Raw genomic sequence first — 14,230 nt, forward strand, 5'->3', positions numbered from 1 at the left:
CAGAATTTAAGGCTTCTCTTCCTAAGGGAAAGTTTCTGAGGATAACAATTTCCATGAATTTTAGAGCCCTGCCAGGCAGTTCACCCATAAACACTTAAGAACAATTGTCAGACAAACGCTTCTAAGTAATCCCACTTTCAAAATTTCCCAACACAAAAAGACAAATCTTTGTCACTGCTTTTGATACACCTTTATTTTCAAAACTAGGGGAGAAGGGGGAAGTTTTCCTTAAAAACCACAGTGAAGGAAACAAAAGGATGAAAGAGTCAGGCACATGAAGGGAAAGAGGACTTTCAAGCTAAGCAAGCTGCTGTGTCTGAGAATCCTAAAGATGTTAGCAAAAGATACCATTTAGGCAATTTCAAAGCCACTCAATTACAATTAAGCATCTCCTCAACAAGAGAGCAAAAAGTCCCCAAACCCTCTTTACATCAAAGCACCACCTTGGCCAAATGACCTTTTACAGAAATTATATTAATTGCATTAAACCTTACACTTTCTGGGGAGGAGGAAGTAAAAAGCTTTTTATACAACACAAATACAGCAAGTTCAAAAGGACAGCTGGGGCTGTTTGTTAAAATTCAAGCCACCCAGGATGATTTGAACTGCATTTCCTCTTTGTTCTTTTAATTATCAAAGGTCTGTAAGGCAGTAACTTGCAGCACAGCTGGATTTCCCTGGATACAGATCCCTCTGAACTGGAATTTTGGAGCAGGGAAAGGAAGGGAATTCACTCCAATTGATTCTGAGCAGAGGTTTGCTGCTGGAGTTAGGAGTGTGGAAGGAGAAGTTAAATGTACAGTGGAAAGCTGTTAAATTCTATTCTGCAAGGTGCAGTCCCTTCTAAAACATCTGACAAAATGTACTTGACTTTAGAGACTCTTCCTGTGCTTCTCACCACAAACCTGATCATACAGAGACCCCAGTTCATGCCATTAATACCCCTGGTGTGCCACCTCCCAGCTTGGCCACATAAAACCACATTTGGAGACACAAAATTGCACCTGCAGACAAGAAAACTTACATTGAATTAAAAATAACGAATAAAACTATCCTAAAAATACAGCACAAGAGAAGTTCTTTTATTCTGTTATTTCTTCATAGTAAGAATTTTTAAAAAGCCAAATCAAGGTATTTTAAAGAAGTTTTAATGACAACTTTACAGAATATTCCTTAGTAAATGATGTCTTGAGCAGAACTTAAAACACCTCTTGATCTTCTTGGCTCCAAACCATACAAAGGTGGAGACTGAACTGAGTTTTCCATGTTCACTGCAATGCCAGAACCTGCTGTTTGTCCTCCAGAATTGCTTCCTCAGCATCCATTTGGCTTTCCTCCCAGTCCCTTGAAAGAAACACACCCCAGTGATTTCCAGTGCCTGCAATTCCCCAATTCTCTGCTTTAAGCCTTGCTGACATATGTGCACATGTGTTGAACTAAAAGGCACAAAAAAAAAGCTTATACTGGAGATGCTGGCAGTAAAAGCTACTCTAATTCAGCTTTTCCCTCAATTTTTTGTCACAAATCTGTGAATCAGCTCTAATCACACAGCATGGAGTTCCTTCAGTGCTCCTCTGACTCCTGCTGGTTAAAAGATCCCAGTAAAAAAACAGTGAGACACAGAACTTCAGGAACTTCCTTTTTTCCAGTCATCTCCTCAGTGTCTAAGGCAAAATAACCAAGAGATGGTGAGTCACAACCCAATAATACAGAAGATTTTAAGAGATTCACCTCATAAATCTCAGTGCTAATGCATTGAAAACCCCACAATCCCCAAATTTATCATTTGGGGTCTAAACAACAAAATACATCCCTCAGTTCTGACTCTGAGCTGCCTGAGAAGGGGCTTAGAACACCAAGACAGCACACAGGTCATGCTGACTTTTGTAATTAGCAGGTAATGCACAATTAGAGAGTTTGGGATGTTTTTATTTCAGTTCTGACATGGTTGGCATCTTGAATAATCTAAAATGTCATAAAAACACAGCCAGCAAGTTGAACTTACCCAAAAATATCAAATGTGTCGTGGTGTTTCAGATCCAGGGTGTTCTGCAAATCTGCATTTTCAGAGATCTTCTCCATGGCTCTGCTGGAGGAGGTTCCATCTTCACAAGCTAAGTTGGAGTTACTTTCACGGCCTGAAATGTCTTAGGAGCAAACATGAACAAAAAGATGCAGTATCTCCACTATCAGCTTGAAAAAAATTCAAAATATTGACAAAAACTTGCCATTAAAAGCCTCAAACCAACTTTAGCTAATGAAAAATATCACTAAAATTAAGATTGTAGTTTCCAATATATTTGTAACTTCTTTATTAACACCTATAAATTCACCACCTCATACTTCAGAAGTAGCTTTCAGAAAAGAAATACATGATTTAAGTATTCTGCACAATGCCACAAATTTTATGTGAGGGGAGACACTGAATGATTGCAGAAAGCTCTGAAGTTTGGTGTTTTTTTTTTTTTTAATTTAAACTAACATGAATAAAATATAGACCCTTTCCAATATTTTCCTGGGATTCAAAACTGACAGCTTCGATTTCTGCACACAGCATTATTTAAATTAAAATGTCAACCTGGTTGCTCATGACGTGAGAAATAATGTAGAGCTACATTTCTTGGGATGGAGACAGTTGAAATTGAGAAAGGTGACACAAAAGTGCAGATAGTTATTACTTGTGTCCCTGTTTCTTAGAGTTCATATAATCACACTTGCTTCTGTAGCAGAAGAAATCCTTTATTAGATTACTCCCAAATTGTACCAGAGACTACCAACACACACAAATACAGAAACTTCTTCTAGAGGGTTTATTCTCTAAATATTCAAGCTAAGAGGGGAGTAAAAGGGCAGCAGCAGAAGCAGAAAGTAAGCTAAATAAAAAGAATTCTTGGTGATAGCTGAAAAGAGGTAATTTTTAACTTCAAAGCCAATTTAAAAAAAAACACTAAAATACAAATACACAAAGAAACAACTAAAATAAAAAGCCTATTAAAAAAAGTCAACAAAACAAAACCCCCCAAAATACAAATGAAGATATAGAAATTACAAATTCAACAGAGTGTCTCCATCTTACACAATTAAAATTAACCTAATTAGGAGCTCAGAACTGTGGCTGTCCCTACCTGGCCATGGCATCCATGCTGCCATCAGATGAGAAAGTTGATTTTGAGCCTGGAAAGCATTTGCAGCCTTGTTCAGCTGACTTTCCAAGACACCTTGAACTACAGAGTCATCAGCATATTCACTTAGGCTCCTCTCAGAAACCCACTGCTCATCTCCTGAAATCCAACATTATTAGAGGAAATTATCTGCAGGTTTTGTGTTAATATGCTTGTCCTATTTTTGCTGCATTTAATGTGTGAATTAAAGAAGCCAGGCAACAAATTTTTTACAGATATATAAGCCTGATTTCAAGTGATATATTTAATCAGATTAATGATGCTCACTTGTTGTTTCATATACACCATCAAAAGCAATAGGAACCTCATGGAACTCTATTGTCAGGGGATATACTAATATAAAGAATTCCACTTCTATTGTAATATATATTTATATATTATACATAATACATACTATAATATATATAACCATATACACTTTAATCATCATTATAAAGATTAAATTTATGGCACTAGATTGCCTCAGAGTAGGGAGTTTATTTTATCCTTGCCCAGCACCACGTGTGGCATGACTGTCACCCTGAAGTGACTCCTAAAGCAAGCTGGATGGAAGGCAACTGAAAAAAAATTATAAGTGTGTATATTTTTGAGGACTTATTCGCACAACAGTACCTGGAAAAGGGATTTTCCTGTCCCTAGGGCTGGAGGCAGCAGCCAGGGAAGAAGGTGCCTCCAGCTTTTCTTGTTTAGGGTTTGCACCTACAACAAAGAAACCTTCAAGTCCCTGATATGATGCAGAACCACATTTCTGTCTTTTGGCTACATCCTGCAACTTGAATAAAACAGAGAAATTACAAACAGGACAGGAAGCAGCAATGTTTATAATTGCCCCTGCAAGTTCAGATTAATAAAATGCTCCTTTCATAGAACTCAGACTGATTTTGACAGCCAGCTGTAATAGATATTCATGAGGATGATGTTTTTGCTCAAGATGTGCTTTAAAATCCTAAAAACTTCTCATGTTGTGAGAGCTTGAGTCTGTTCTTTCACTAGGGACATGAAAAGCAAGTTTTCTTTGTGTTCACTTTTGGGTCCATAAAGGAAGGTGATCACTGTTGACCAATGACTCCAAATCCATGTCCCAACCTTTTCTATCATTTTTTTGCTTTGATTTTATTTTCAGCAAATGAGGCTCTGAATAATTTCTTAGATAAGACAAGGCACCCTTTTTTGGTCAGTCAGACAAGAGGTGAAGTATTGTTAACATAAACATGAGAAGATCTGCTTCTCCAACAGCTTTTATGTCTGAGACAGAGTTTGTTAGTTTGTTCTCTTTTCCCTTTTTTTTGAACATTAACAGAAAATTGGCACCACAACATGGAGCCTTTCATCCCTTACATATCAAATACAGCAGAGAGTGACAATCCTCTAAACCTAAAGCAGATAAAGCAACACCCCTAATCTATTGAGCAATTAAAGACACCATAACTTACTGCTGAAGATTTTGTAGTTACAGGCGAGACCACGCTCTGGCTGTTGCTGACCCTGCCCAGTTCTTGTGGCTCTCTCCTGCTCTCCTGCAGTTCTGCCTCCAGGAGATCTCTGCTGCTCTCCAGTTCAGCCCCAATGAGATCTTTGCTCACTTCTTCAGTGGGGTCAGAGATCTCCCCAGGAATTTCACAGGAGCTCAGTGATCTTCTCCCAGCCTTTGGTTCAATGCTCTCCTCCTGCACTGCATTTATTTCAAGACCACTGCAGACAATCAGTTTTTCTACAGGAGTACAACAAAATCATGAAAATAGCAATACTTGTAATGAATATTAATTATAACCTGCAAGTCAACTATGTTTTCTTCATGAACTTAAAATACAAAATCTTCACTAAAGCTAAAGGCAATTGTGGAAATTTAATAAAATTTCCTTAAAAGCATCCCAAGGTTTGAAATCCATCTTATCAGGCTGTGAATGATTCTGTAAGTTGGTTTTCTTTCTTATAGGTATTTATCATAGTGCTCACACAGCCCATGAAACTGTAATCAAAGCAAATTGTGATAGCCCAGAGAATGGGACATAATTTAAGGACCTTTATTTTTCAGCCCACTGACTACTCCATCCTATATGGGAATGACAAACTGAACACATTTACGTATTTTCAACAAAGAACTTAACAACTTTTCACGTTTACCTTGAAAAATTTCTTTAGGAGAAACAGGATTTCTGTTGAGAGGAAAAAGTAAAAACTATTACATTTCAGCTGAGGAAGTTAAATGGAAAGAAGATTTTCCCATCATACCCACTCTTCTTTTAAGGGGCTGGTTCTGTGCTGTTCTGGTCTGCAAATGCTGAGCTTTGATAGAGGGGAAAAGACTAGAAGGATACAAAAAGCAAACCAGGTCACAGTTAATCCAATAAATGTTGGGAGATCAGAAGAATTGCAGAGGTATCAGTTATTGTTTTTGTCTGGAATTACAAGGTTAAGTAAGAGTATCTTCAATTTGCACAGCACTGATCAATGGTAAAATCTGTATGTGAGTTTCTGCTACTGCTAAGAGCTCAGAAAAGAGAATTTCACTAAAACTCAGGACAGGCAAGTGCAAAGAAATGCCTCTTACCCATATGGGTTAGGATTTCAAAGTGATGCCTCTCTAGTTACAAGCAATTAATATTCCTTAATGGCTTTGAAACACTGTACACATAATAACTCAAATCTAACTGCCTGCAAAGAAAAGCCCCCATTTCTTAGGAACTAGCACAAATTTGGGATTATTTGCTTTCCTCTCCCACAATCTCTGCATTTCTGATACCTTCCAAACTCCAGTGGGTCAGTTTTTCCTTGCTTATTCATCCCCACATCTCCAGTTTCCTCCAGTGTAGAGTCTGAAGACTCTTCAGAGTCCTCGCTCTGAGACTGAATAAAGAACAAAAATAAAGAGAACCACACTCAGCAACAAATTAAAAATTTAAAAATAAAGCAAAAAATTTAGGAGTGCTGAAAACTGCCAGATTTATTTGTGTATAATCCCATATAATGCAGATCCCTAAATGCAACAGAAAAAAAGTACAGGAAACTTTTGGAATGATCAGTTTTCCACATTTGTATGGAAAACAAACAATGCACCAGTATTCTTCCTTATTGGAAGTTATTTAACTGTTGCTACTTTAAACATTTAACAGATTTAAACTTGAACAAATCAGTTCATTGTTGAGACTCATCAAGTCTTTTATCAGTACTCACATCATCAAGGAACTCAATTTTCAAAGAGGACTCTGCATTTTCAGAAACAGTGTTGGATTCTTCAGCTCTATAAATAGATGCCCAGTATTTCTTCACCTCTTCATCTGTGAAATACAAATAATTTCATGCACTTCAGTTTTTCCTGTTCAAAACACACTAAAAAATGTAACATTTTTATTCATTATGGAAAACCCACAAATTTCTCCTTTTATTATTGCTGCTTTTACCAAACGGGTTAAGAGTGGAAATGCTCAACAATCATACAAAAATCTCAAGGAAAAGGTATTTTAGACTGAATAAAAAGAAATCTGTTACACCTGTTAACTCCTCAATGTCATCATCATCATCATCTCCTTGTCCCCCTCCTCCAGCCCCAGCCTGTTGGACACTCAGGGCTTGCACAGGCCCTGAATCCTTCATGCAACTTGCAAAAAACTGATCAACTGGAGTTCTGAAACAGGAAAAAAAAAAAAAAAAATCAATCTTAAAAAGTCATTTTAAAATATATCACAAAAAAAAGGAAAAACCCTACCAGCCCATTTATTGCAGCAGCATTAACTCCTCCTAACTTCATTGAGGTGACTTTGCTTCTCAAGAGCTCATACAACAGCTATGTAATGCCCACAAAAGAATCCTGAAGACTCCTTTTTTCTATAAATCCCTGTAGCAAATGCCCCAAAATCAAGTAACTAAATATCATTACCAGTCTTTGAATTCTACAATCAACTGATAGCAAAGAGAATCCCTCCAAATACTCCCTCTGCAGAAATTCTGAACTATGAAGTGATCAAGTCTGGTTAAAATCATTATTTTATTAAAATAAAGCCCTGTGTTCACACTGCCCTTGACTCTTGCTAATATATCTAATATTTTAAAAGTTTCATCAGGATTTTTGCTTATTCAGTATTTCTGAATTCTTTCATTAGGGGCAGCAAATTCAATAATACCTTCTGTATTTCTTCAGCAGGAGCTTCTCCATGTAGCTCAGGCCATCCTTCTGGAATTCCACATGGATGGGTTCCTTCAGAGCACTAACATTAGTCTGTACCTCACAATTCCCCACAGCTTCTGTCAAAATTATGGTTAAAAAATTATACAGCTGTTCAGGCTTATAAATGGGCTCTTTACCTACATTATTCTTGAATGGACATCACATTTGGGTCTGTGCTTAGTTCAGTCTTTGCATAATTCCAAAATTTAAACTGCCAGCATTATTATATTTACAGAACACCAGCAGTAATGGGAGCAGCCATAAAAATTCATTTATTACAGATTACACACTGGAACCATAGAAAGAGTGGGGGGGTGGAAATCCATGACTCCACAGATCAAAATCTCACAGAAAAGAAGAAAAAAAGGAAAAAAAATCAGTTTAGTACGATTTTGTACAAAAAAGCCACAGAGAAAAACCACCATCCATGGACTAGAGGAACAAGACACAGATTGGATTTGCACAAATCCAATCAGACCAGAGGAATTTTCCATATTTTTCCATGCATACTTCAGCTGATTGCAGCTTTTCATTGGGACAAAGAAATATTAAGAGCCTGTGGAAGGCAAGCAGAAAATGTACTTGGATAGAACACACAAAATCCTGAGCCCTGCACGTTCCTTGCCTCAGTTTAAAACTGGTTTTCTGTTGGAGCTTTGCAGCTCATGCTGAAGTGCCACGTGAGACACAAAGCCATGGCAAGGTTCAGGGACATGGGCTGGACATCCTGGCCACTGCCAGAGATCATTAAAAAACTGAGCTAAACACTCTGCATAGCATTAAAAAAACCTTCAGAGATGATTATTATTAATAAAGGCACACTGAGAAAGAGTAAAATGGGTTTTCTTAGCTTCACATCGTATTAATCTAAATAATCATTAATCTAAAATCTAACTCCCCCCAAAAGGCTCCTATTGTATTTAAAAAGTCATAAAACAGAACAAACCATACCTGACGGGACCTCACTGGCACATGGATCTCTTCCAGGGTCACTTTCACCTTTTCTCCACTGAAGCAAAGCTTCTTGAAAAGACTTTGCAGATGCCTTCTCATCAAAGGCACCACTCAGCAGCAATCCTTTGTCCTGCTTTCCAGGGCTAGCACAGGCTGATGTTGAGGCTGGTTCCTAAATCAGTTCCACAACATTACTGATAAAGCATTTCTGAGGAGCAGCAACATTTTCAGTGTCAGCTGTGGAATTGCAGCACTCATTTTTCTGGGCTCAGCTGAGCTACCTGGTAATCAAGATCACTCCCATTTTATGTGATCTTGTTCACAATTAACTGCAAAGATCTGTCAAGAACTAAATAAGACAGACAAAGAAGTTTTTATTACCAGACACACAAAACCTCTACTTTTACAGGTTTCTGGTAACAGAGAGCAGTGGCCATGGACACCCACATTCCATGTTTTGGATATAAAGCCATGGACACCACATCCCATGTACAAGGGGATTAAATGAGGCATTTAATGCAGCATGTCATATTTAAAGGAATTTATGAGCTATGTGCTTTACTAATGAAGAGCTGCTTATTGAAGCTTCCCAGTGGAGAGGGGCACATCTGGAGAGGTCAGCAAGAGGAAAATGGTCATTTAATGGGCTAACTGGGATAGCCATTAATACAGCAGTCCAGGGAAATCCAAACTGTAATTGATAAACTTGATTGAAAACAGCTACAAAAGGAGAAAAACAGTCCTACACTGGGACTTGAGTGATTTCACAACTTGTATTAGAACAAAGAAACTTACTGTGGAAGGCTTTCATTATCATTACTCTTGGACGACTATCAAGCAAAACCATTAAATAATTTAAGTATTTATGGGAAAGATCCTTTGTCTACACATTCTCCAAGTGAGGAACGTCAGCAGTAAAGGTGAGAGTCAAACATCAGCAGCCCCTACACACTCAGGGTGTTTTCCCAACCCCTTCTGTCTACCTGCCCTATGCTTTAACGGATCCAGGGACTGGTTGTACATCCAGTGGCACTTGTGACTTGCAAAAGCAATAAATGGTGGTTGTTAAAGGTGTCAGTGTCTGCACGTCCAGGGCATTCCCCAACCCTCTTACTGCAGCGCGGGGTGAGCACAGCGCATAGTTCACTGTGTGAAGAAGAATCAGCAGGGAACAACTCCAGCGACTCGCAGTTCAATTCCCCCCATCAGCACGGATTTCCAGCCCCATTATTCCTCCGGCTCAGCCCCTGCCAGCCGGGGATCCCCGGGATGCGGGAGCGCTCCGGGATGCGCGGGGCTGGAGCGTCCCGCGGGGGCGCAGCGCCCTCGGGCGGCGATCCGCGGCACTGCAGCCGCCCCGCGCTCCGGGCCCGCCGGGATCGCTCCCTAAAAACCGCTGGAAAAACAAAACACGCACGATCTGCGCTGCTGGGAGCGAGCGGTGGTCTTTGTTCCGTGAGCGTTAATGAAATTGGGAGCGCGGAAGCAAAATCCCCGCGGTTTTGTTGGCAAGTTGTCTTAAATTCGAAATCCGCACGTATTTTTCCCCAAAGGAGAAGCATTACAAAGACACACAAAATATCAGTTCCTTTTGAGGGTGAGCAGCTCCAACTGGTTTAATAAAATAATGGAGAAAAAAAATCACATCATGTATTCCGGGGGGATCTCTCTAGGAGAGATGATATTTTTTTAGAATAAAAATGTTATTTTCTTATTCAAAATTCACTGGAAATTCACATAAGTTACTTTAAAATCGAGACATATGAGGCTACACCACACTTTGGAGGCTGGGTTTCCTATTTATTATTCCTATTTCCTACTTGCTAAAAGGCAAAAATACCCTTATTAAATAGAAATCACCTCATACTTGCTAATAGAAATTTCCACTCTAACACAGCCAACAAGGTGTCAGCTTGGAAATCAGTCAGAATTCAAAACATGCCCTGGGCTTTATGTAAAGATTTAAAATTACAAAACATTCATGGACCACTTAATTTTGGCCCCTTTGCCTGCAACCACACATCTTACTTTAATCACAGAAGTGCTCTTTAGTTAAGGATGAGATCAGCCTCCTTCAGCCATGGCCACACACTGGGCAAGTTAATAAAAATACAGTTTAAATAAATTCTTTAACTGTTGCCAGTTACAGAAGTGATCACAGTTCTGACAACAGAACCATTTAATCTGTTTCCTTGCATTCAGGGAGATCAGTCTGTAAAACCTGTCTTTACGGGCACTAAGTAATTATCAGAGAGAAAAAAAGTGTCTACATACTGACACCAAAAATTCCACACATATTGTGTTGCTTGAAAGTTATTTTTAACCATTTACTTACCAGCAGCCCACTCTTAATTTCAGGTGGTCGATAGGCCATCCCCTTCACTCCCAATTTTTCATGAGCTACAACATTTCCTCTTTCAGGCTTAACTGGTTTTTTCACTGGCTCTGAAACAAAACAAAGAACAAAAATCTCAACTAAGCCAGTGTTCCACTCTGTTTTCTTCAGTGTTTAATTGCAGCAACCTCTACAAAGCAATAATCTATCAGAAGTTTAAGTTTTATTTGGTTAAGATAGATGTCTTTACCTTGAACATGTTTGAGTACTTGTAACTTCACTTTTTGTGGAGGAACCTAGAGGAAAGAATATTTACATATATCTGTATAAGATTCTAATGCTAATGAATAAAAAGTTTTACAGAGTGAAAATTATTTTAGGAAAATAGGGCATGCATTTAAAGAGAAAACTTCATGTATTGCTCATGACAGCCATGAAGTTCAGAACCAGTTTCCCTCCCCAGACATGAAACATAGACCATGGAAGGACCACGTGGACAAACATCCCAGTAATGCATCATTTGTAGCATTTTTGCTCCTCAGTTTTCCCCTGCAAACTGAGTTCACCCTGCAGCCTCACTGCCCCTCACTCACCCTTTAATTTGGCCATTTTTAAGATTCTACCCCTTTCACCTCCTCAGCCACCCCAGCTGAAACCTCAAGTCCTTGAAGCAGCAACAGCTCTGAGTTCCTTGTCTTGGAGAAGGGGGAAGGGAAAGAGGTGGGTAAAGAAAACCTTTTCATTCTGATCCTCTCCTCTCACAGACAAGAAGGCAATTTTATTGAGTTCTCATTTTCTGCCAGTTTAAAAAAAATTGCCACAGACTCTTCCAAAAGAAGATAAGTACCCCATTTGTACATACTGAAAAGAAAACAGATTTTTCAAAGATTTAGCAGGAAAGTTTTACATCCCTTCTTTTAGGTCTGAGCAAAGGTGTAATAGAACAAGAGTCAATATAACTGAGTTAAAGAAAAGACTTTAACTGTGGTGTGTTTTATCTGGGAAGGCAGAGAATTTGCACTCAAAGTTTCACCCAAAGCCTTTCAGTATTTCAGATCCATCGTGGGCACCAGCCAGCCAAAGCCAGGCTCCTGATGACTTCCACCACTACCAGTGCCACTCTTACAGGACTCAGTCTGTAGGAGCAGGGATAATTTGTTGTTTATTGTAGCTGAAACCTCAACACATCACCCAACAAAACTTGATGTTCCTCCAGCTCAAAGGGAGCTTGGCATGGAAAAATGAGTAGTCAGTCAGTTACTCAGATGGAGCTCAACCTTTTGGTTTTACAGGATTTGAACTTTCCTGTACTGCAGCATAAATCCAGTTCTAAATCTTGTTTTACTTTAGATAGTCTTACTTGCAAATATGGTTTCCTACCTTCTTCCTGTTTTCAGTATTTGGTGCCACAACTCGGGGTTGGGGGGTCCTTGGTCCTGCCTGGCCAGATTTCCAATGATAAGCACCTAACTTCCTACAGACCAAGACAAGAAAAAACTTCAAAATTAGGCCTTCTGCAAGCAAGAGAAGCACAATTTTTTTTCCTTTAGCTTGTTAAATATGAACAAAACATCACAAAAATAAAATTCTTCTCTATAGGACAATCAATTTCCCAAAGCACAAATACTCTCCTCCATTGAAACCTGCTTCAAGTCCACTTTAAAAGCAGCAAATACAACAAATGTGTGAGAAAGTACTTATTTTTAAACCATTAAATTGGTCCAAGTTCTTAAGCTTAAAAAAAAAATTCTTATCAATTCTCAAAGGTTGGTTTGAGAAGAATGAAAACAAAAGTACATTTTGTGTGAGCCTTCATTGTCTCAGTTTATTGCAGGACTTTATCCAGCACTGCTAAAAAGGCAGGAACTCTCAGATCCTCTCCAGCCCAAACCACTCCATGATTCCAGTGGTGTAAATGCCAGAGCCTCCTGTCCTTAGAGCTCAGCACAGCAACCCTATCAGGGGCTGCAGGTACAAAGCCTTGAGAATAAAACAGAATACCATGGAGACAAAAGTGCCACACATCACCTGGAAAACTCTGCCCCAGCAGCTCAGGGCAATGCTCACAGAGCTGCCAACAGCTGAGCAGCACCAAGGGATCCAAATCCAAGGCATCTGCATTCCCAGGGACAAACACAGCAGGCACAAACTCAAGGAAAAGCAAGCAGATGTTGCAGGAATTTGCCAACATTCAGTGACTCAGATTTAAACCTCACCCCAGCATTTGCCTCATTACACTGTGCTTGGTTCCAGGCCCTGTTTGCCAGCACGCAGGAGAGGCCTCCCTGGGAGGCCACACAAATGAGAAAGGGGATCAAAAATAACAACAGCATCCTCAGCAGAAATTTCAGAAATAAACAAGGGTGCAGGAGAAACTACTCTGTCCCCTGCTTGAAAACGAAGGTGACAAATCCAGACAGACAGAGGAAAAAGGGAGAAGAAGGAATAAATGAGGAAAATGGATCAAATATCATATGGAAGTTTCAAATTAACAAAGTCATGAGGAAGCAAGTTTAACATTGGGAAGAAAAATTGGAGAGAGGAGACTGAATATAATTGTGAATTCCAAACTTTACAAGAGATCCCATGTGGGGAGTTGGAGGTGTGGAGGGAGCATCTCATTGGATTCCTTCTTTCCAAAGAGAAACTGAATTTACCTCCTCTCTTCTTTTTCTCTGCTCATGTTTGACTGCAGCTGCAATAATCTTCTCTCCATCTCTTTGTTTTCTGTTTCTAATTGAGCTTTCTCCAACTGCAATTCCTTGACAGTTCTGGAGGAAATAGTTAAATATTTGTTAGAAGTCACCTGGAAGTCAGTAAGGTACCTGAAGAAGTTTAAAGCAGAAAAACAGAAGCTGAAAAATTTGTGATTACAGCCATGTTCCTCCTTTATCTCCCAGCAGGACTGAAAACAGCTCTGGGAAATTTGGGATAGGTTAAGTGCAAATTCCAACAAAAAACTGATACAACTGTGCCTGTACTCAGAAAGGTTTGGGGTTTAATTATATTAAAATAAACACTCCACTGACTTCTTTGGTATGCTTGTATTATCCAGTGGATACAGAGGGTTATAAAACCTGTAACTTAATCAGGAAGTAGATTAAAGCCTGAGAAAAGAAAGGCTTGTGGATAAAAGCATGGGGAAAATGCTAGAAAAGAAACACATCATGATTCTTCTTGTTCTTCCACTCTTCTAGTTAATGATGCATTAAAACTTATTAAAAATTATGAAAACACATCTCAATCCCAATCAGATTGAAAGCACTTACTTGGTTTTTAATCTCACTGAGGTTCCAGCTTTTGAGCCTGGGAGAATTACAAAATCATTGACATTCATGATGCCCAGTATAACTTCTCCTGAAAAAAGAGAATTTCAATGATTTAGAGTCAGGAACCTGTTGAAATGGGAATTTGATTGAAATTAAAACAGTAAAAACTCATTACACATCCAAAAATATTCATAGAGGGAAATGGAGCATAAAACTTGTTTGTATGAAGTGCCAATAAAATCCTAGAGCAACTCAAAATTAAATTTAACTGAGAAAAAAACTTTTTTATTACATTTGTGATACCAGGGAAAAGATTTCCTTGGCT

General features: G+C 38.9%; 1 protein-coding gene across 1 annotated transcript; it reads right to left on the reverse strand.

Annotated features, from left to right (window-relative positions):
• Positions 1-1,268: 1,268 nt before the first annotated feature.
• ZBBX (zinc finger B-box domain containing) lies at positions 1,269-13,973 on the reverse strand. The gene is made up of 16 exons (XM_041468035.1): positions 13,906-13,973; positions 13,294-13,407; positions 12,017-12,110; positions 10,887-10,932; positions 10,637-10,746; positions 8,299-8,473; positions 7,304-7,424; positions 6,674-6,807; positions 6,357-6,460; positions 5,926-6,029; positions 5,307-5,338; positions 4,616-4,893; positions 3,795-3,954; positions 3,126-3,281; positions 2,006-2,138; positions 1,269-1,344 (listed from the first exon to the last, which is right to left on the reverse strand). The coding sequence occupies exons 1-16, from the start codon at positions 13,971-13,973 to the stop codon at positions 1,269-1,271; spliced, it is 1,905 nt and encodes a 634-aa protein (XP_041323969.1).
• Positions 13,974-14,230: the final 257 nt, after the last annotated feature.

Source organism: Pyrgilauda ruficollis, unplaced genomic scaffold (genome assembly GCF_017590135.1).
Source record: "Pyrgilauda ruficollis isolate IOZ18807 unplaced genomic scaffold, ASM1759013v1 scaffold21, whole genome shotgun sequence".
Lineage (NCBI taxonomy): Eukaryota > Metazoa > Chordata > Aves > Passeriformes > Passeridae > Pyrgilauda > Pyrgilauda ruficollis.

Excerpts from the sequence above, each read along its gene's own strand:
- ZBBX (XM_041468035.1), bottom strand. The coding sequence starts at position 13,973 with ATGAATGTCAATGATTTTGTAATTCTCCCAGGCTCAAAAGCTGGAACC. Across the intron at positions 10,747-10,886 it reads AGTACTCAAACATGTTCAAG|AGCCAGTGAAAAAACCAGTT; the intron begins GTAAAGACATCT and ends GTTTTGTTTCAG. Across the intron at positions 3,282-3,794 it reads CAGGAAAATCCCTTTTCCAG|GAGATGAGCAGTGGGTTTCT; the intron begins GTACTGTTGTGC and ends GTTGGATTTCAG.